General features: G+C 38.5%; 2 protein-coding genes across 2 annotated transcripts; one reads left to right on the top strand and one right to left on the bottom strand.

The window, feature by feature from the left end:
* Positions 1-317: 317 nt before the first annotated feature.
* LOC311257293 (uncharacterized protein) lies at positions 318-3,122 on the bottom strand. Its single transcript, XM_084352833.1, has 4 exons — positions 3,020-3,122; positions 2,126-2,306; positions 1,780-2,018; positions 318-1,483 (listed from the first exon to the last, which is right to left on the bottom strand). Exons 1-4 carry the CDS (start codon positions 3,041-3,043, stop codon positions 1,160-1,162), a joined length of 768 nt encoding a protein of 255 aa, XP_084208959.1. The 5' UTR covers positions 3,044-3,122; the 3' UTR covers positions 318-1,159.
* A 7,363-nt stretch (positions 3,123-10,485) lies between these two features.
* On the top strand, positions 10,486-12,992 carry mibp2 (muscle-specific beta 1 integrin binding protein 2). The gene is made up of 8 exons (XM_084357071.1): positions 10,486-10,737; positions 11,312-11,402; positions 11,617-11,665; positions 11,888-12,077; positions 12,160-12,231; positions 12,331-12,437; positions 12,560-12,648; positions 12,732-12,992. Exons 1-8 carry the CDS (start codon positions 10,712-10,714, stop codon positions 12,738-12,740), a joined length of 633 nt encoding a protein of 210 aa, XP_084213197.1. The 5' UTR covers positions 10,486-10,711; the 3' UTR covers positions 12,741-12,992.
* The last annotated feature ends 9,479 nt before the right edge of the window (positions 12,993-22,471 follow it).

Below are 22,471 nucleotides of genomic sequence, written 5' to 3'. Positions count from 1 at the left end.
TTGGCATTCTATCAGCTGATGTAGGCTTTATCGTTCATTTCAAAGCTCAGAAAAAGCTAGTAAGGAGCCTTGAGTTGAGATTTTGTTACTGACAAGCCTACCGTATAACCATGTGTCTCAGGTGATTTTCACAATAAAGGCTGTTGTTGGCTGATGAATATTTATATAACTGATTTTTGTATAACAAATGTCTTTCCTAACCATTAGAGTGCCTTTCCAGAAGATTCTCATCTCGAGACAAAAGTTGTTTGTACACCAACAGAACACAACTCTTTAACCAAGAAGGAAAGAAAAAAATCTGCTTGAACAACTGAAAATACAACTCAGAACAGGAGCTTTATTTTAATAGAAAACAACAACAATATATTTCAGGTTTAACAAACAGCAGCTTCATTTGGTCAGTCTCTAGAGAACACTGGACAAAGTGTCAGTCATGTCCAGCTGTGAGACTGTCTGAGGTAGGCAACAACCAAACAACTTCTCCATCGAACAGTTTCAAACTTAAAAGCTCTTAACATTAGAGCCCAACCGTAATATTAGTAGGCAATATCAGCCTTAAATTCACTCTGTAGTTGTAGGTATAACGATATAAGAAAAGCAGCCGTTAGCAGCATAAAGAATATAAACTCATAAAATTCATAAAATCCAGGGGTAGGTTGTTTTTGACTTCAGTCCAACCTTCTTATCCTGTTTCTTGTTGCAGAAAATCACACTTTATAATATGTAAACAAACAAGTGGCGAGTTTCACAAAATGATTTGCAAGCAAATATCAGATGGTGGCAGTGTTACACAAATATCTAACAAATTGAGGTTAAATTTGTGAGTCCTTCTGGTCTTTTACATGCTCATGTATGGGTGAGAAGTAGGAGATTTGTTTTAATCAATGAAATATTTCAAAATGACCACGAGAGGAAGTCATGTTATGTTGCAAAATGCTGCTTGCATGTAATAAATTTGGTGAAACTGGCTGAAGGCAATGAGGCATCTCAGCTGAGGCAGTAGTAAAAATTTGAACTAGAACTTGTAAACAATCCAGTTTTTCACCTCCACTGAAGATGCAGTGGGCTAGCACAAAGATACAATCGAACGTAATCAACAGTAAATAAAAAACTAGCTTATTTTGTTCATTGGTGTGTGTGTGTGTGTGTAAACCCTTACCTACTCAAACTCGGCTTCGAAGAGGAGTCTCTCGATTTTCATCCTGACAACTGACTTTTTCTGAGGGGTCAGCTTTTTAAACATTTTCACAAGGTTCATGAAATAGAATTCATCGCAGTCTTGTGGTCTTTCAAGGTTTGTCTGTACAGTTCGGTCACATTTTGAAGGCTCTGGCTCCGTACTCCTCCTCATCGTGTCCACAGTGTCCAGTTCAGTTGACTTGGGGATGACTGGAGTCACTGACTGGCTGCTGCTCGCTCCTTGGCCATCTTGGTCGTCTGTATCCGAGATGATGGTTATTTCCTCACTGTCATCTTTGAGCTCCTATGAGGACAACAAAAAAGGTTTTTTAAAGAAAGAAAAAAAAGAAAATCTTTAGGGTTTAATTGCAGATCTAGTAACATAGCCAATCAAAGTGAGTTTTCCCCCACATGTCCTTAAGAAACATCTGCAGCCATAATAGATAATATGACATAATGAAAACAGGAGGTTTTAGAAAACTGCTTTAAGAAATCTGGAAAAGTGTCATGACAAACAGTATGCATTTAGGAGACATGAATGCACATTTTTTGTGACAAAAAGCTCACTTTAAAGTGCATCAAACGTGAACACAGCCTTACTATGTCATTTGAAAGGACATTATTCTCTCCAGGAGTCGGCAATGGAGCAGTTTGAAACGCCTTTTTTGACGCCTCTGTCTGTAGTTGGGATGAAATCTCAGCTCTCTTCTGTTGGTTATGGCGGCAGGCTAGTAGATGGTCAGTGAAATCTATTTTCTTTATCAGCGTGGCTGAGCAGTACAAACAATGGTAGTGCCGCAGTTTTCTGCACTGCAGCCCACATCTTAGGATCGTGTACCCTGAAATATGAACAACACATTAAATTGGGAAAGAGTTAGTAATGACTCATTTTGTTCGATTGTTCATTTTGTAATCAATCATAAATGGGAGAATGTAAAAACATTACCCTCAAAGGAAATGGCTCTCTTTAGATGATATTTCATATGATTCACAGCTTTGTGTTGGTAATGTGTGGGGTTGAAATCAACAGGTGAACATATTGGACAATGATATCTACTTGGCGTGCAGCAGTTGACGCATTTTTGCAGAGTATGAATGGACAGTCCCTTCTTGATCGATGTATGAACCTGGAATAGATAAAACATGAGTTATTAATAATACTGAGACATCCAGGAACTACATGCCTACGAAGAGCCATGTTGTCTGCTTTGGTTGTAAGAGAAATACAGCCAATTTTAAAATGTGAGTTACCTACACTGGAGATAGTATTGTGATAGGACGAGATATCATTAATATCTAAACATCTGTTATTATGGCAAATGCAAAGCAAAACAACAATGCACAGGTGTGTTTTCATTTCAATTTTGCGTCTGCTTCTGATTTTAACAGTTTGAGGCCTTTTGTTTCTACAGAATGACTTTGTAAAGGCTAACGATATTAGTCGGCTAGCCTTGCTAATTTTTGGCTACGAATGATGTCGGGTGTTAAGTTTCTATCGTGTTAAACATGTTTTTCCTTTACATTTTTAAGGATAGCATCATGTCGTCGTATCTCCTAAATCACCACTATGTGCTTTGGAGGAAATTCAATAGTTAACACCAACAAATACACGTTAATTTCATTTGCGTTCGTTAGCTGGGTAACGTTACCTGCGCGATAACTATGTTAGCTAAACAATTAGCCAATAGCTTAGCGAAGTGAAGTCAACAAGGCAACTTCTCTGAGGTATTTCATCTACTACATGGCTAAAAGGTGAGGCTAACACGACGGTCACACATTCATAAGTTGCTAAAATTATAAAGATGAGATAATCATTGACTGTGTTCGTGTGTTATCTTACTTTTAACTGTCGACCACTGTCCATCGTTCCCGCAGAAAAGTTAAATAAGTTTTATGATGGGTGTTTTTCCTTCTTCTACTTCTTCGTCTCCGGTTTTTAATGGCGGATGGCAAACCAGCGACATTACCGCCACCTACTGGACTGGAGTGTGAAGGAGGCGCTCGGCACAAATAAAACACGAATAAAAACTAAATTCTCTCGATTATTCTTATTTTAATATGATAATATTATTCTATAAAGTTCATTTGAAGTACTTAATTAGAAGATTGTATAGTTTCCATGATAACGGTGAAAAATATGTGCATTAAAACTATAATATGTGACAGATTTGAAATATACTATAGATAGGCATAGAAAAGCTACTAGACATATAGATGTTAGGATATGTGCCTTGTACTACACTATATCTACGGTGTAGATAGTATTGGGTAATGCTGCAATGCGTAATAATTTGCAACGGTGAGCAGTATAACTAAATGCTACAATCAACAGTAGAATATCGCACATGACACTGTGAACTTATTTTCCAATATTCTTTCCCGGCCAAATGGGAAAAACCTCAGTTTCTATAACAAGTGAACAATGTTCATCACAATGTCTTGTCTACATGATTATTTCTGTTAAAGCAATGTTAGAACGTGCAGACAAACTAGATCCAATTATATTTTTATATCCACCCACCGTGAAACCAGTAGTATCCCCATACTTCCCATTAATTGTGTATCTTGATAAATAATCTCCTGTCAAGTGAAAGATAATATCAGTGTGCCACTATTGTTCATTTTTTACTTTATATTAAAGGACAAAAAAACAACCCTCATGTCTGTGTTTCACTAGTGTTCACTACTACACCCCCGCTCTCTTCCAATTTATTCCCCTGACCTCTGACTTCCAGCTCCGCCCTGAAAATCTTGTTCAGCTCGCCTATCCAGCTCCTCACTTACTGCCAGACCTACATGAGCAGGAACCCACACAAACAAAATCTTTATCTCTACTGGAATCCAAGGATCGCTGTCTCTTGATAACACAACATCTCTACTTTTTCCCTCTTTCACCCATTTCATAGCCAAGAGAGCAGTGAACACTTCCCCAACCTCACTGAACTGAAAATCAGGCACATTTTGCACTTGTCTTGGGTGTCTATTATTTCTTGACAGATATGTTGTTTTATTAATTGATCACAACCTTCCTGAGTTTGACTTTTATTTTAAACATGTATTGTTGAAATTGAAATTCCCTTTTTGTTTATACGGTATATGTATATTGACTTCTACACTTGAAAAAAGTTCTCTATAAACAGGGAGCACGTTTTTGTCACAGGGTTTCAGTGTGATCCTTTAATCTAATCACTTCCTGGGATGCTTATGTTTGAGCTGTTTCCCAGTATTTGCTCTGCTTTCACTCCATTCACATGCTGTTTTTTGTTAATGTGTGTGACAAAATGAGAAAGATCAATTTGTTAATGCGTCAGCCCCTCCTGGAGAGACTGCCTTTGTCTTTTCAGAATTATTGCATGTAATTGCATTCAAGCATGAATCTTTTTGCAGAATGAAAATTCTTTGAAAAGCTTTTAAAGGAAAATGATGCAACAAAATATGGTATTTCTTCAGGTTTTAAAAAAAAAAAATCCTGAAATTAAAAGCTCAAGAAAGAAAGAAGCATAAAACAAAACAGTGTGTTTTGGTCTTTATAGGGAGAAAACTTCTCAGATGGAGTTTCAATCACAGCCAGCAGATGGCAGTCAGACGTTGGCTGCTTTCATTTAACAATGAACAGAACAAAATGTGCAGAAACTATTAAACTTCCTTAAATCTCTTAGTTAAAACAAAAAAGACGTCTTGAGGGACACTAGATCCTAACTTTGCTCTGACTTAACGTGATCAACCAACTGTATCACTTGACCAGACCGGATAGAAGAAAATCTAGATTTCCTGACATTCACTGTTAACGCTACAGTCATGCAGACAATGTGACATTCATGGAAATACAATCACATTAAACGTGAAGAATGCAGGATGACACGTACGTGACTCCTGAAAATCTGAGGTGAAATGTGATGAACGAACAGTGAGGAGGAGGAGGAGGAGGAGGAGGAGGGGAAAAAAGCAGAGAAGAACACAGTGTACAGTCAGTGTAGTATGTCCACAGACCCTGCAGTATCTTGCACGTCTATGAGACTTTCATATGTGGGATGGTTTAATATTTGCTGTGAAGCTGATTCAGTATCTCAGGTCTTGTTAGGTTCATGTCAGGAAACACTGTGACATAATCTTCACATATAAAATCGGTCACAGCTGAATGTTCATTACGTCTCAGTGCTGTGAGTCTCAGTTCATACAAGCATGTAAATTACACGAAACAGCCATAGACAGACTTGTGACAGTAAGGAAGTGTCATGTGAAAGGTAAAGGCACCAGTTTACAGTAGGATGTCCAATGGACAAAATAACTCAAATCCATCGAAAGGAAGCGGATTGGCACACATGACTGTAAGCATGACACAAACTTAAGTAACTGTAGCTGTATTAGTTTGGAAAAGAAAAGAGCAAACAGTGTCATTTTACAGCCACAGTACATAGACATTTGTATTAATGCCCCAAAATCATTCTGACAAAACTGAAACAAAATAAAATCTTAAAATAATATTTTATCAAATAAAAGCCAAAAACACAAAATGAGTGTTCAGGTTCTATAACTTTAGAACATGTAAAGCACTTTTAGCTCCATATTGATTGAAAATGTTATTCAGTTTCTTACTTGTTGATTTTTACATTGATTCATATCATTTCATCTGGCAAGTTAGGTCCAGTTGTGCTCCAATTTATGCCATTTTATACCAATACTTAGCAATATCTGTTATTTAGTACTTGCAATTCCCCATGTTTACTACATTTATAGCTATAGTTGCTCGTAATTTTTTAGTTTAACAATTTGTATATAAAACATATGATGAGGTTAAATATAGACATGTGACCAAAGTAATTTGGCCCACGTCTCAAGCAAGTCCCTAGTAACTCTTCTTGGGCAAGGAAAGTAAAACAAAACAAAAACTGATTTATTTCTTAGTTTCTCTCCATCAAAGCAATATTGCCTCCCCCATCACTTTTAAACAGTGAAATATTGACAACCAGACAATAAAATACTAAACTAGAATAGTTTTCCAGTTGTTTGCCTCCTTCACATGAGTAAAGTTGCCATTCCTGAGCTATGGCGTATCATGAAGAACATTTATGATGTCACACTGCATTTAACCACTTTTGGATACCAAATGTCGTAACTTCATCATTTTATCCTATTGGACATTTGTGTGAAATTGTATTGTAATTATCTTATAATTTCTTGAGTCAGGGTCAAAAATGTGTTTTGTGAGGTCACAGTGACCTTGACTTTTGTCATAGTAGACATTTGAATGGGACGTACAGATGGACAGACAACCCTAAAACATAATGCCTCTGACCACGGCTGTTGCCGGTGCAGAAAGATAAAAACTAAACTGAAAACATAAAATAAACACAGACAACTTGTACAAGTCATCACTTCTGAAATCAAGTCAACTTGTGAGTATTTAACTTCAAAATCCAAGTCCAGTCTCAAGTCATTCAATTACTGTCAAGTCAAGTTGACTCAGGTCGACTCGAGTCACTGTTCATCTTTGGTTATATAACACGACAAACTATTATTATTTATTTATTTATTGTACATTTTGATGATTATACTTCCATACATTTACTTATGCACATTTGGAGTGCATAACTTTGACCTGTAGTGGTGTATTTTACACAGTGGTATTGTTACTTGTTACCTAATTTAAAGATCTGATTACTTCTTCTTGATACAAGAGCTGAATGCATGTATCTCTAATTATACAGCTATGTACCATAACATGAAAATCGTCCTTTGATATATTTTTAGATATTTCACTAACTGTTGGCCCCATCAGACCTGGTTTAGCTTTGTTCAACCTCAAAAGGAAACGTTTAATCTGATGCATGCTCAAGTACTGAACTATTGTATAAAGATATGAGTTAATAAAATAAAATTCGACATCCCCAATCTAATTCAATCAGAAGGTATTATTTCCAGCGACTTTCTGAAGAGTTTCAAGCGTAACTCAGCAGACATTACATGACATTACATGACAAATGGAACAAACACAGAGACTGACAGAAAAGGTCTTCTTTACCAAATTGAGTAACTGCATGAAAAACAAGATTGGTATCCTTTAAGTACCAAGAATGTCAGTCGCATTTCAAAGCAATGAATTATTACTTCCTGGAAAAAGATTGTTGATTGTTGAGTCTCATCTCTAGGTCATCAAATGCTGATGCTTTCAGTTGGCAGCTGGGGTCGGACGCCCACCCAAAGGCATCAGTATTTGGTGATCTTTCTCCAGGAAGTCACAATTTGTTGCTTTTAAGGTGACAGTATTGCGATTATATCACATGATAGTCCAGCGATGCTTGTAAATAGCTGATATCAGGCCATTATCATAGCGTCAGTAAAAGTGGAGAGGTTAAGTTATCTTTGCTTGACCCCCTCGAGAAATTATACCAGATTCAATCCATGAATATAGATGTCTTTGTGCAACAGTTTGTCCCAGAAATTAAAGAAAATCTCCGCTTTAGGCTCCAAACTGACAGAATGAATCTGAGTCAATCTATGAATAGAAATCTTACAAGCTCAATTCCACACTTGGCGACTTCCTCTTCATAGTTGAGGTTCTCGAGGGTGTAAACCCCAACATAAGCAATATTTTGGTGTAACCTCAGGAAACTGTGTCATGGAGTTGGTTAGGAAGTTTCTAAACAAAAAATGGAGAGGTCAGCTGGTGAAATAAACACCACAAAAATGTACTGCGTCCAGATCTGTTGTGTTTTGTTTATTGTGTGTCCCTGATTCAGGCACTAATATGAATTCAAATCAAATCAAATACATTTTATTTATATAGCCCACAATCACATTGCCTCAGTGGGCTTTACAAACTGTAGGGTGAACGACATCTGCTGACCTTCGACCCTCGAGTGAGGAAAAACTTGCCATGTTGAGAAAAAAAATCTTTTAACAGGGAATTGTCTCGTATGGCAGTATGGCAGACTTGTCTTGTATATTATGTGTACACTGATAACACTGCTGAATGCAATTAGACTAACACAGAACATTAATAAAGGGAAAAATGTGACAGGTGACTGTAGATAACATATACCTGTTAAGGTCCTAACAGTAAAGAGAGGCCCTGTCATCCTGTAGATTAGATAAGTTATATGTTACCAACGATGACCCGCCTCTTTTATGGTTTTAGGCTTTATTTTTCAAGGCATTTTGACCTCCTTAGATACTAAACTTCTATTCTCTATCCTTGTGACAACAAAGGTCTTGTCTATTTTAGTCTTTTCTAATCAAGTCTACGACATTGATTCATTTTTCAAAGATTTAGTGATGAGCAAAACTCAAGTGAAAGTGGCACCAACACAGTTCAAAAATACTGCAAATACTAAGGACGTACTTTTGCTACAGAAATAGAAATAATAACAAAAACAGAATTATAATTGTATTGTGGCATTACATTATCATTTTCCAGTTTACATCATCATTCTAATAAAGCCGGCTCTGGGCTCCATATGTTTGAGTATGAAAATTGAGAGTGGCTTTGAAGAGGGGTCCCTTTCGCAGCCTTAATGATTTGTATTTTAATGTAAGCAGTGTTTCAATGTAGTGTGGCTCAGGTGGAGCTGTAGTATAACTTATTTATAAAATACCACATGATTTAATCTGTAGAAAAACATAATTTCTTTAAAAAAAACGTATGGTATGTTTTGCATTTAAAATGAAGCAGAAGCAGAATGATCAGCAGTGTCTCAATATGGTAGTTTTTGATTTTGATAGAAAATCATGATAGAAAGTGAGATTTTCATGTCTTTCATTAATAAGCAGGGTTAGGTGCTATATAAAGTATAGAAAAGTATAAATATACAAAAAAGCTTCATCCACAGAGAGGTACACAGCCCACATACAGAAATGTGCTTGAAACAAGATGTCATGGCTTCTCTATACTGAGAATGGCCATAATACAGGACCTTTAAAGGGGCACTATGTAGTTTTGGAGAAGTAGAGACACAGAAATTTAATTTTTACAATATTAATAAGGTAATAATACAGAAATATTTAGGTTTTCCATGAGTGAATAAACAAACTGTTCTCAGAGGAAAATAAGGTCCCCAGAGCACTGTTTGAAGCTAGATAGGTGGCAGGGTCCGCCACATATAAACAAGGTAAAACAGTGTTGTCCTTAAGGTCAGCTTGTTTATTCAGTTTGTTTGGTAAGTTTGTTAAGAATAATTAAAATAAATCAGTCAATGAAGATCTTTCTTTTCTGATTAAAATGTTCTCATCTATAAGTTGCACTCAAAAATGTTAGTAGTTTGTGCCAAACACCAAAGGATGGCCGTGGGAGATTATTAATATTAAGACAGCAGCAGTCTGTCAAAAAATATATATCCAAGAAAAAACTGTCTTGTTTAAATGTTTATGAATGAAAAGTAGCTTATCTGTGAAATTATATAGAAAATGGCCCCTGTGAGCACTGGATTGTTAATACATTGGCTATTGATAATGCATTAAATAACAACTGTTAAAAGGTAACTAATAGGCCAATTCTGTGTAGCTTTTGAGAAGAATACTTTGTACTTTTAAGCATTATTCAATACCAGTAGTGTTACTTGAGTACAGATTTTTAATACTCTTCGCTGTTTCTTTAAATAGTTTGTACTATGACAATGCATCTTATTTTATCAAGTAATCAAATGTTTTGCTAAGTAACTATACCTGTGAGATATGTGTTGAGGAAAAAGTAAAATATTTGCTTCTAAAGAGAGTGAAGTGGAGCAATAAAATAGCACAAATTGGAGTTAAGTAAGTAAAGTACAGGTTTTGTTAATTTTTTGCTGTCAAATTTAAATACCCAGTACATTAAAAAGTAAGTAATACTGAGTAACTTTTAAGAAGAATACTTTTACTTAAGTATTATTTAAATACCAGAAGTTTTACTTGTAACTTTAGTAATATATTTAGTATTATTATCTATGTATATTTAGGAATGTAACTGTACTCGTACTTGATTACAGATTTCCATCATTGTTTTTATCGTTTAAACTATAACAATGCATCCCATTTTATTAGATAATAAAGGACGAAAGGGGAAAAGAACAATGTTTGCCTCTAAAAAAAGTTAGGTGGAGGGATAAAATAGCACAAACTGGATTAAAGTTAGTGAGGTTCACGTTGTGTTCATTTCTTGCTGTAAGAATTAATTACATCATAGTTTATGGTTTGGGAGGGCGGGGTGAGCGGAGGAGGGAGGTGGGAAGGAGCTGCGGTCGCACTCGCTCGTGATTGGCTGGTTGTGAGTTTTCCGTGCAGCTCGAGGTGTTTAAATAGCCAATCACGGCGCTCTCTCCAGTATGTGTAGCAGCTCCATTGAACTGACGGCCCTCTCTCGGTGGAAGACCGCGTCCGTGTGACAGCCCGTCTCAGCGCTTACCTTACTCACTTAACTCAAGTGCCATGGAGGAATCAAGTAGTTGACGTTTCCTGCTGTAACCTTCTCTTTTTAAGCTTTCTTCCGTCTGATCACTGTGATCCCGAACCGGTTTATTGACGTTTTGACCTTTTTTACGAGCTTCGACCATCCGCAGACATGAAGTACATCATCGGCATCGGCGGGTGAGTTCCGGCTGGATGAATGGGTGGGAGCTAAGCTACATGCTAGCAGGCTCACGGAGCTGCTAGGCCGTGAAAGCCCTGCACACGTGGGGAAGGGCGGTCATGACATCCGCCAAATGGTCGCTTCCTTTTTCGCTGTACCGCTGTTATAACCGTACAGTAACCACACATGTCGGTGTTAATTTTCAGCTTCTTCTAATCACCTCTGGTTAACGAATAAACAAAGCTAAAGCTAACGGTTACAAACATGTTATAGAGATAAGGAAGTCCGCCATATGGCCAGTTGACCCACCCTTTTTTTTCGGCTTTATGCAGTCGATATTAATGCCTTTTATCAATAAAATATGTATTATTGTGTAAATAACTGATAAAATGGTGGTTGTTTATGACTTATTGCTGTTTGTTTTGCTTTCAAGTTCAATGGCAAGTTCAGTTCTACATATTTAATGATAGGTTGCACTGTCAAATGCATGCCCCATGCACTATATTTTGATGTGACGGTGTAGTAATTTATATTTTTATGTGTGTTGCATCATCTTCCATTCATTGCTATGTTTTGCTTTGTTCCGTTCAGCGTAACCAATGGAGGGAAAACCACCCTCACCAACAGACTGATCAAGAACCTGCCCAACTGTTGTGTGGTGCACCAGGATGACTTCTTCAAGGTGAGCCACATGCACAACACACACTTTTCTTGTTTATGAAAATATGGATATAGTTAACAAAAGGGATTGCTCTGAGTAGCCGAAGTTGGTGGGGTATGAAGTTAACACTTTGCTGCCTGTGTTAGTGTGTAAAGACGCTATCAGAGCCTTCCATATAGCAAAGTGCAGCACTAGTGGAATGTACCTGGGTACATCTTATCCATGTATGTTTCAGCCCCAAGATCAGATTGAAGTTGGTGAAGATGGCTTTAAGCAGTACGATGGTAAGCCTGGGTTTTTATGAAAGGGTTTGTGTGTGTGTGTATGTTTATGTTTGTGTGTGTGTGTGTGTGTATTTGCTACTGCTGCAATGTTTGTAATCTGCATGCAAAATAAACAAACCTACATCCTGAACATGTTTCTTACATACTCTTTTGCAATTTTCTATACGTTTTCCCTTCTCTTTTTCCTCCCTTCCATCCTCCCCCCTCCGCTTCGCTCTTCAGTCATTACTGCTCTGGACATGGACGCCATGATGAGTACGATCTACGCATGGCTGGAGAACCCGGTGAAGTTTGAGAAATCTCATGGCGTTAATAACACCCTGGATGATGAGATCGTCCCCAAGTCTGACCATAAGGAGGAGGAGGAGACTCACATCCTTATCGTGGAGGGCTTCCTGCTTTACACCTACGGGTAAGAAGCAAGTGTGATAATTATTTTTCTGTTTATGTTGGGACCAGTATGCCTTGAGGCTAATTTGTCTCCACCCCCGCAGACCTTTGATCGACGTGCTGAACCAACGTTACTTTATTTCCATCCCATATGAAGAATGCAAAAAGAGGAGGTGGTAAGTGTTCTCACACTGTTCTATCTGGTGTTTGTGTGGTCTAGCCTGCTGTCTCACTACCACATGTAATTGGTGTTTTTTTTTTTTCTTTCTCTGCAGCTCGAGGAACTACACGGTGCCAGACCCCCCCGGCCTGTTCGATGGCCACGTCTGGCCCATGTATCTGCAACACAAGAACATCATGGAGACATCAAGTGTTGGCGTTTGTAAGTATATACATTTTTATTTTACATTTTGTATTCTTTATTTTGCATGTGACTACATTTTCATATTTAAAAGTGAAAGTTTCTCCTGTTGATTAAATGTTTGTGTGTTGTTGTTGTTACAGTGCAGCTAGATGGAACCAAGTCAAAGGAACAACTGTTCAACTTTGTCTACGGCGACATCCTGAACAACATCCAAACATCTCAAACAAAGGTACACAAATCATCACACGATCGTGTTCCAAAACATTTCTAATCAAAATGTGAGTTTCTGATACATTTTTTCTTGGTTTGCAGGTCGTATGATCGGCTAAAGGGAACACATACTCAACCTGCAAGCAGAAGACCACCCTGCCTTAAGTTTCTACCTGGCAGCTCATTTAGCTGACTGCTATGATTTATATGTAAATGTTCAACTGACGGCATCAAATGCTGGCATGATTTTTATATCGACCATATTTATTGCTTTGTTACAGCCTATACTCCAAGAGAGTTGATGATGCGTTCAGAAGATGGTTGCATTTAGTTGCATACGTCAATAAATGACCTCCTACCAACTATCTTCTCTTGTGATTATTATAAGCAGCTGAAACCTTTTTAAAATGTAACACTGTGAAGTCTTCAATACGGTCTCCTGTTCAACACTCACTGCCCCGGGCCGTTGCTATGTTAGGCACGGCGTGCAGACAGCTTTCACTATCTTGCTCCCAGGCAACAGTTGGTGGGAGTGATAAGTGGAATCACAAGGTCGAACCTCGTGACCTTAGGTTTACAGCACAACTCTTATCTAAATTCAGACACTGAGGGGCCATTTTCCTAGAAGTGTGTCTCGAAGAATTAATGTAGAACAAAACAACTTCAAAGATCTTTTTACTTACAATAGCCTGTTTCCTGTATGTAATATGGTGTCACAATCTTGGGCTGAGGTGTTAAGCACATGCAGTAAATAATGCATGTGAAAGTTTTTGTTTTTGTTGCTGTCAGGAAAAAAGTATAAATGGATGCGAGCAGATTGCTTGGAGCACTCTTGAGTGAATGACTTGAGAGCAGTGGTTTAACACGACACCCAAAGACATTTATTGTGAAAGTTTCTTCACCTCGATTGCAATAAATGGTCAACCATTTTGTCAGATGCTCCATAAAGCTGCGGTAACCTTTTGATTGCAACAACAGCTTAATGTGTTATTACTGCATCAACACATTCACAGGGTTTTATGTGTATGCATAAGTGGTATCCAAAAGTCATGCATGAGTAAAAGTAAAGACTCATCATTTAAATATTACTTGGTTGAAAGTGATGGTCACTCATACCAATAGCACTCAAGTAAAAGTCTTAAAGTATCTGATGTTAAAAGTTTGGTTAATGTGTTAAGTATTGAAAGTAATTTTCAGGCAATAAATGTACGTGTCAAAAGTACAAGTAGAAATAAATTATAGTAAATTATCAGATCCAATGTTCATCATTTTTCTGATTATTGGAATCTGTTTTGTTCATTTAAAAATGCGCTACTTGGACTTTGATGATGCAATCTGCAAAGTAACCATTAACTAAAGTGATCAAATAAAAGTAGAGGAGTAAAAGGTACAATAATTACCCCCCAAATATAGTGGAGTGGATAAATCGGCCTAAAACACTAGAAAAGTAAAGTACAAGCATCCCAAAATTGCACCTAAGCACAGCACTTGAGTAAATTTACTTAGTTACATTCCGTCAGTGTATCATAGGCCTGCACACAATATGTGGTTAATGCCGTGGATTATGAGGAGGAGCTGTGTTATGTAAGTGCAAGACAAATTTTCATCTTCGCCTGCAGTAGAGAAAGCTTTAAACTGAGAAACTTTGCCAGCTGGTGAAGTTATGCAATGCCATAACAATGCATTCGTCTTGTGAAGTAATATTGTTCGTGTGTAAGGACAACTTTTATTTTACTGTAATGGAAAAATACAGCTGATGGGATCTGAATTCATCGCCCACAGAAGTCTGAAGTGAGCTGGGTGTGTTGGGCCCCTCTGAGGAAGTGAAATCGGTTTCTCGCTGTCCTTTCTTCGCTCTGCTGTGAAAGAACACGTTATGTAATGTTATTATAGACACGTATGGAAGTAGGTCAGAGCTGTATGTATGTTGAACAGACCTCCCGGCCTACATGTGGGAAGTCGTTTTTTTCCCCTTTGTACTTTTGCTACAGAGTCTGAGTTCAGACTCTAATCCATTATAGTTACAGTTTAAAAGATCACTTTCACTATGTTTTGTATTCATTTTAGTTCAGAAAAAGTCCAACTTATTACTTTTATAACAAGTCATTCGACTGATCTACCTTTAAAAACAAGCTAAATGATATTTTTGGATCTTTTTCCATTTAATAGTCACTGTTTTCCCTCTGCTGAATGTGTCACTGGAATAAAACAGCCCTCACATGTTGATATTATGGAGGTTTAACAAAGAGAGTGTGTTGTATTATTCACAGAGCACAAAGCAGCTCTTATGGGTGTCTCTGGTTCCAGACAGACTGCCTGATTGACACACCAGCGCCTCTGCATCAACAGCATGAACACTCACAGGCAGCCGGTGGACATCTGTCTGAAAAAGCATGTTTTTCCAACACACTTTGAGTTGTTTAGTTACAGTTTATGACTGAGGTTTTACTGTCATGTTCATGCATTTTGACGGCCTCAAATAACTTCTCAGTATTTACTCCATTTCCTCTCATGCACATCATACTCAACATACTTGTTCACATCTGTCTGAACTTTCAGCTCTTCTGGTGTGGCCTGTGGTTATTTTGATTCTTCATGCAACATATATTCGTTCATCAGCTCTTAGAGACAACCACTAAAGCTCGAGAGAATTCCTTGCTTGCTACAGTTATGGCTTAAAGGGTAACCCCACCAGTTTTAAACAAAAACGTGTGTTAACAGGTCTTGGGGAGTACGACTGCATGTGTGAAAAAGAAGTACAAGTACTTTGTGGCAGTATTCAGATAAATTGCCTCCATTGATGTTACTCAGTAGCTAAGTTGCATTGTGGGTAATGTAGGCACCAGGTTTTGAAAAGGAAGAAGAATGCATGGAATAAAAAAGATGATATTTCTGGTTCTGCTGTTTCAATTTTAATTATTTGTTTTTAAACTGTCCGCAATGAGGCCGACAGTGTTATTGGAGTGAAAAATGGCCTGATATCCCTCCAGATTCTCATTATCCGTCGTCCTTTCGGTTGTTGATCAATCAGGAAGCAGTGAAATGAAAACAATTTGTTAGAGTTTGTGTATTTATTGGACTTGCAACCTGCATAAATCCCAGCGTGTAAGCTATGGACTGCTTTTAAACCTGACACCTACACCCACACTGCAATTTAGCCACTGAGTGACATCTGGAGGCAATTTATCAGATTACATGCAGCTTCCGCTGGAGAAGGAAAAAGGCTTTAAACCACCTTTTTCACATATGCAGTAGTACTCCCAAAGACCTGCAAACATACTTTAATGTGTAAAATTGGTGGTTTTGGTTACCCTTTAAGTTAGATGTAACTTCAGTTCAGGGCTGTTATATATATTGGTTTTGAGTGGTTCAGACGAGTACATTCAAATGCATCAAGGGGGAGAGAGGAAAAGAAAGATTGAGTGTGAGATCATATTACAATCATATCCGTTTGGGATTTCCCTACAGCCTACTTTAGTATCACGCAGGACAAACACCAAAATATTTTACTTCTGTTTACGATGCAGTTCTCCCACTTCTTCTGCAAACTTTTCAAGGCAGAAAGTTTGACTTTATGTTCACAGAGATACCAGTTTTTCTGGCTCAAAACCAGGTACTCTGTGTGCTAATGTTCTCATATGGCTCAAGATTTCATAATATGTTCAATTTGAGATGGTGATAATTTCCCTTTAAGGGTGGCTAACTGGTTTTAAGATGGGTGTAACTTCATGGCATGTGCGAGCTGGTCAGTCTGCAGTAGTTATGTAACCTGCTGCTGGCACGACTTCCACTGAAAGAGGACTAATGTTTCAAATCTGCACATGGCTGCATATGATGTACTGACCTCTACTTCTGAAATACTTTATTTCTGCGGCTTTTTCTACTATACACAGCAATGTAATGGCCAGGTCAGGGCTAGTTCAAAATGTTAAGAAGCTTAAACTATACTCTCTTGAGTAAAGTGGGTACTAGCCTGCAGAAACTAGGTTAGTGTGAACTCATTGTCCTCAGATACAATATTTCATGGATGGATTGTTCGGTGGTGATAGACGACACTGTCTACTGACACCCGGACTGCATCTGGACAACAACAAACCCTGCAGTTTTTTCGAAACCACACCAACCACCACCCATGGGGTTAAGAGGGTTGCCTTACTGGCTCTTACTGGATCTTGTTTGTGTATGTGAGCAAGTTCATGTCTGCATTTCTGTCTGCATCCAGTCTAATACCATCTTAGAAAATATAGCAAGAACAAAGAGATTTCAGACTAAACAAGACACAGAAAGACTAGAGGGAGTTGTGTTTATTTTTTAATGTCTTCACAGGTTTTTGTAAAAAATCTATCAGACAGCTGCAGCTCGTGCAGAATGCTGCCACCAGAGTCCTCACTAACATCAAGACCGGTCCTTAAAGGTGTAATATGTAGAATATCGCCAGAATTCGAAGGTGGCTCCAAAACTATAGGGGGCAGCATAACGGCTAACTTCTGCTCACTTTACTCTTTGCTGTCGCTATCTTTGGCCATAGCGACAAGTTGCCATTAGCAATTAGAGTCTGCCCACACGTGATCTCTGATGTGGAAGTGGTCAGCAGGACTCACAGTGAACTGAGACTGAAAGCAGCTTCTGAGACTTTCAGATCCCAGTTTGAAGACACAGGATCAGCAGTGGGGTGAGAGAGAGAGTGGGGCATCAGCTGGAATATCAAATCAAATCAAATCAAATCAAATCACATCTTGCCTTGCGAATTGAGGATTTATTTCGACCAAACCAGAGGTGACACCAAGACTGTGTTGGTGTGAGTTTTATTTCAATATGGCGGGTTTGAATGATGTCTGTTTTACAATGAGTTAACGAAACAATTAAGCTTGTCTTATTTCAGTAAAAGAGAGAAACTTTATTTTGTTTACTTAAGTATGTGTCTCCCAATTGAAACTACGGACACTACTCTGTATCATGCTAACTTCAGCAGACAACTTTTACAACAGCGTACATCGATATCTTTCACATCAACACTGTTGTTTCCCGACATTCTGTTGATACTATTTGTTGATTTAAAAAAAAATGTAAACGAAAAATTCTTGCCATATCTTACATATTGCCCCTTTAAATCACTACATTTAATTTACGTGTGTCAATTTGCTCATTTAAATCAGATACATAACTTTGTTTTTAGTGTGGAACTATTTATTTGCTCGCTTTTGTTTTTATTGCCTTCTAAATGCTATTTCTTTTTATTCTTTACCTCTTTATTAGCTTGTTTTGTTTTGTTTTTACTGTTCTGATGCCACTTTAATGTTCACTGAATGTCAAGCACTTTGAATTTCCTCGTGTCTGAATGGTGCTACGTAAATAAACTTGCCTTAAGTGTGTCTGTGCTGCACCCATCTATTGCCGTCTCCTTACACACCTCTCAGTGCATCCAAAAAGCAGAGGAAGCAACAGTCTGCTGTGGTTGACTCAAATAGAGCATATAAACAACACCATAAATCCTCCCCTCAGACCTCTAACTCCATACAGTTAGGGTCTGGATTATCACATCTCCACCTCACGCAGGTCAGACAGGCCTCGGCCGTGGAAACCACTAACCGCCAGGGCAGCAGAGGTGACTGTGGCTGCTTGTCTGAAAACAATTTTTTGTCTCGCTCACAGCTTTGCAATGCATCCTTTGACACAATTCCTCCTGTTTTCTTCTTCAACCCAACCAAAGAAAACAACAAGAACGGGGAACATTCATTTAATCAAATCATCCTTTCCCTCCACCACAACTACGCTGCTCTTCAAAGCCTCCTCTTCAGCCTACGAGTTGTTTCTATATTTACTGCTTTTACTACAGTCTAAGAGGAGCCCATGAAATGAGCCATTGGTGCCATAAAAACTTTTGTGACGTTTGCAGTTGTTGTACGGACTTGTTTTTGAAAATGTGATCCTCTTAAGCCGACAAGGCGATGAGCTGAGCGGGGTTAATGCCACACCTGTGGGGCCGATGTGAAGACAGCCTTTCACCTACTGTGGTCGACCCGCTCTGTCTGTGTTTACACTGAGTGGAGCTGGCCTGGGAGAAATTACACCACAGTGCAGACACAACAGACACTCTGTAACCCATACATGGCATTAGACACTTTAATTGTACTTATTTCACTGTTGCTGCTGCAACACACAGGTGGCAGGAGAAGTATTTAAATCCTGTACTTCAGTAAAGGTACCACAAGTTTAAAAATATTCAGTGAGAAGTCAAAGAGCAGTCAAATTTTTTACTGAAATAAGGTTACATAAACATGATAAGGTCAGTGATCTGAGGTGATACGCAGACTGGCCCTTTTCAGACCGTTACATGGGCAACACCGATTCATTAAACATATAGAAAGCAACTTGTTTGTTATGATATAACTCAGAATGTGTTTGCGAATACGCACCATGAAAACATAATATTAACTGGCATGAGAAGGACTCAGAGCATGAGAAGGACCCGGTTAATTGAGATAATCCATGGACCTTCATGTAGGAGCTACACCACTGGTATCACCGCGCGTGGATGTAAATATTATACAACCTTTAACGTTAGCTGAGTTAGTTTATCAGCCAGCGTCTTGTCCATGAGTAGGTGCTTACTTCCCTCTGCATGGTGATGCGTTGGGTAGATGGCGGGGGTAGTTCAGTAGAAAGGGAATAGTTCCGTCATGAAACTGCTCACAACAAGGTTTGTGAATAATCTTGAGTAAACAGGTCATGGTTTCGAGAAAGAGACATTGCTGTTGAGTTTTTCAAATGTATTTTATGGCTCTTTGAGCACCACAAGCCGAGTACCATCTGGCGCTATTGTGTTAGAGAGAAGACAGACATCTCTACGGCTCATATCTCTAAAACTCGCACCAAAACAGTCCAGGTGGATACACTGCACTACAGTTGTTACTTTTCTTGAGACCCATTGGTTGGAAGCTGTACACTTGAAATTGGCCGGAGCGGTCCATTAACAAAATTACCAGTCAAAGAAGAAACAGTACACAATGTACAGAGATTTGGAGGAATGTGGGGTTGATAGGGGCCCAGCTGCTGGTTTTGGCTCTGTGGACCCCAGCAGGTTAATCCAGCCGTGTCTGGATGAAGCTATTCTAACTGCTATGTATGTGTCAGGTTGTTATATTTTAAACATTGGTCAAACTTTTTTTCTCTGCGAAGCAACTTCTAAATATAGCTAGTTTATGTTAACTTATTAACATTTAGTTACTTCCCACGGTTGTTCGAGATCTAAATATATTTTGGATGGAAAATGATTGTTTTGGAGGGATGTGGTGGTTACATAGTAAACTGTTATGCTTAAATATCTACTCTGCACCATCTGTTGAGTCACAGAAACCTAATTACTAATGTTCTCCGTGCCCACTTATCCAGACTTGCGTATGTGGAGTTATATAAGACCTGGTTGAGGAGGGAAAGTAACCTCACTCAGTGTCACTTTGGTCAGAAACACCACAGCGAGATATGTTTTCCAGAACCTTCTCTCCAGCTCTTCACATGGTACACAGCGTGCATGAGTACTACCACACCAGCTGAATGGTAAAACCTGAGGGAAATAATAACATGATGCAACCGTCCTCAGTGTGGGCCAGAGGACCATATCCTGTTATGGTGGGTCAGGGAGAGGCCTGGTGCTGCCAGTCTGAAGCAGACCACAGCCTCCCACTCCTCACCCGTCTGAATCACTGTTTACTTAGACAGGAAAGCCGTCCGCTGTACAACATCATCATCTGCTCATGCTGCTCCTTGTCTGTGACTCGCTTGTGGCTTTGGCAAAGGGGGGTTTGTGTTTTCCCCGACGGCCAAGTTTCTAAAATCAGACACAAGCTAAAACCAAACACTTGGAGGAGTCAGGCCCAGCCTCGGAAACCACTACTGCTCTGAGCCGTCTACCTCTGCAGCCTCTAACGCCCCCTCCTCCTGGAAAAACAGAGCCCCATTCAATCATAGGATTAGCTAATTAAGGGCAGATCCTGAGAGATTAAAACGTGACGATGCCGAGAGGAAAACAAAATCATTCTGTTTGTCAGAATTTTGAAGAGGAAAACAAAATAAAACTGTGAATCTTGAGATTAGATGCAAAGTTCAGAAAAAAGCTATTAAGTGAAATGTTTTTAACCAGATTTTAAGAGGTTTCATGAATGTGTGGCTCTCTGGGTTTTGACCAGACTTTATGTTCAGATTATGAATTGAATTGTTTTTGTATTTTTTCGTCTTGGTTGGAAACCCAAGGGCCATGTAAAGCAAAGGGGTGTTCATATATAATTCATAGCCTGATTTATAGAACATTTTATTCATAGAAAACATGGCAAAAATTATTTTGTTATGGCTGTTATGGCAATATTTTCTGATTTATGTCGTGATAAAATGAGATATCAAAAATCTAAAAACCTTTGACCCTAATATGTCAACAAAATGATACAAGAATTGTGAACATGGCTCCTTCCAAAGTCCAGATTTCTGTTCTGGAAATATGCAAATATGTACATTTTTAACTGTGTTACATAGATATTACAGCTGAAAGCACTGATACACATTGGAGCTGGTAGAAACGGCATTTCATTTCATATTGTTTATGCAAATACTCACAATAAAGTGGATCTGAATCTGATTTCTCACTAAATAATGCCTCATTTGCACATATAAACATACCATTTCCGAATACATGGATACAACAAAAATGTCATGCTTGTATCTGGTAAATCAAATACATAAAAGTGCCATATTAACCAAAGACTGATCATTCAAATCTGATTGAATAATATCACTGCTGCATGATTTCTCCTCTTGTTTTCAGGGATATCTTTGCCTCCAGTGGCGCCTGCCAAACACATTTATATAATTTGGCCTTCAGATTTAAATGACCCACTTTCAGAAAATGAAAAAAACTAACAGTTGTTGCAAAAGACCTTCATATATACATCCACTGTATTTAGAGAGAGAAAATGTCAACAAAACCTAAAGTCAAGGTACTGAAAACTATATTTCAAAATGCGGTTTCCTCACTTTCATCAGTGTGGCATCAGGCTGACCCTCTCCCAGAGCCTGGACCCCTTCACGGCCACACTGTGGTGCAGTTTCCGCTCTGAGAGGGACTGGGCGGTGGACCTAGCCATGTTGGTTTTGACTGAGTTTCCTGCTGTAGTAGTAAGTATAAAATTAGAGTTTTATGTGATTGGACGGGGGTGGGACAGACACATGCTTGTGTTGGGTTGGAGAGGAATGTAACCTACTTTTTCTGTCAACAAGCTGCTGTTTGTATGGCTCCTACGTGACAATGGTGTATAAAATGTGTGGGACAAGAGGCTATGTTTGTCGAATACATCTGTCTAGTATTTACCAGTTCAGGGACAATTTAAGGTTTATGTATGTGGGGGAGAGATGTGAGGGTGAATTGGGAAACTTTAACAAGGGTCAGAAAGCCAAGATACTTTGTAACATTTCTGCATTCAAATGTGTAAAAACAACCATATCTTTGTTATATATTTTGTTGAGTTGTGTACTCACATTGTACAAAATATTTCCAACAATGTTCAAAACCACAGAAATCTTATTTTTTTTCTCACGGTAACAGTGCGTTTCATTTGGTCTCCTGTTGCTATGACATCAAGGAAACGTCAGATGATACTTCAGAGAGTGAGGGAGGAAGACGACAAACAGGACTAAACGTAATGTGAGATAGATTTTACTCGACAGAGGCCGATGTTTAAGGGTGCTTTCACACCTGAAAGTCAGAACCAAGGTTCAAACTTTAATATTTTTGTTACATTGTCTACATTTGATCCATTTGATTGGTTTGTTAATGGGCATACATCTGACATCAG

The sequence above is a fragment of the Pagrus pagrus genome (genome assembly GCF_965226575.1).
Source record: "Pagrus pagrus genome assembly, chromosome: 1".
In the NCBI taxonomy this organism is placed as follows: domain Eukaryota; kingdom Metazoa; phylum Chordata; class Actinopteri; order Spariformes; family Sparidae; genus Pagrus; species Pagrus pagrus.
Note: the sequence above shows the minus strand (reverse complement) of the source record. Positions and strands in the feature narration are given on the sequence as shown.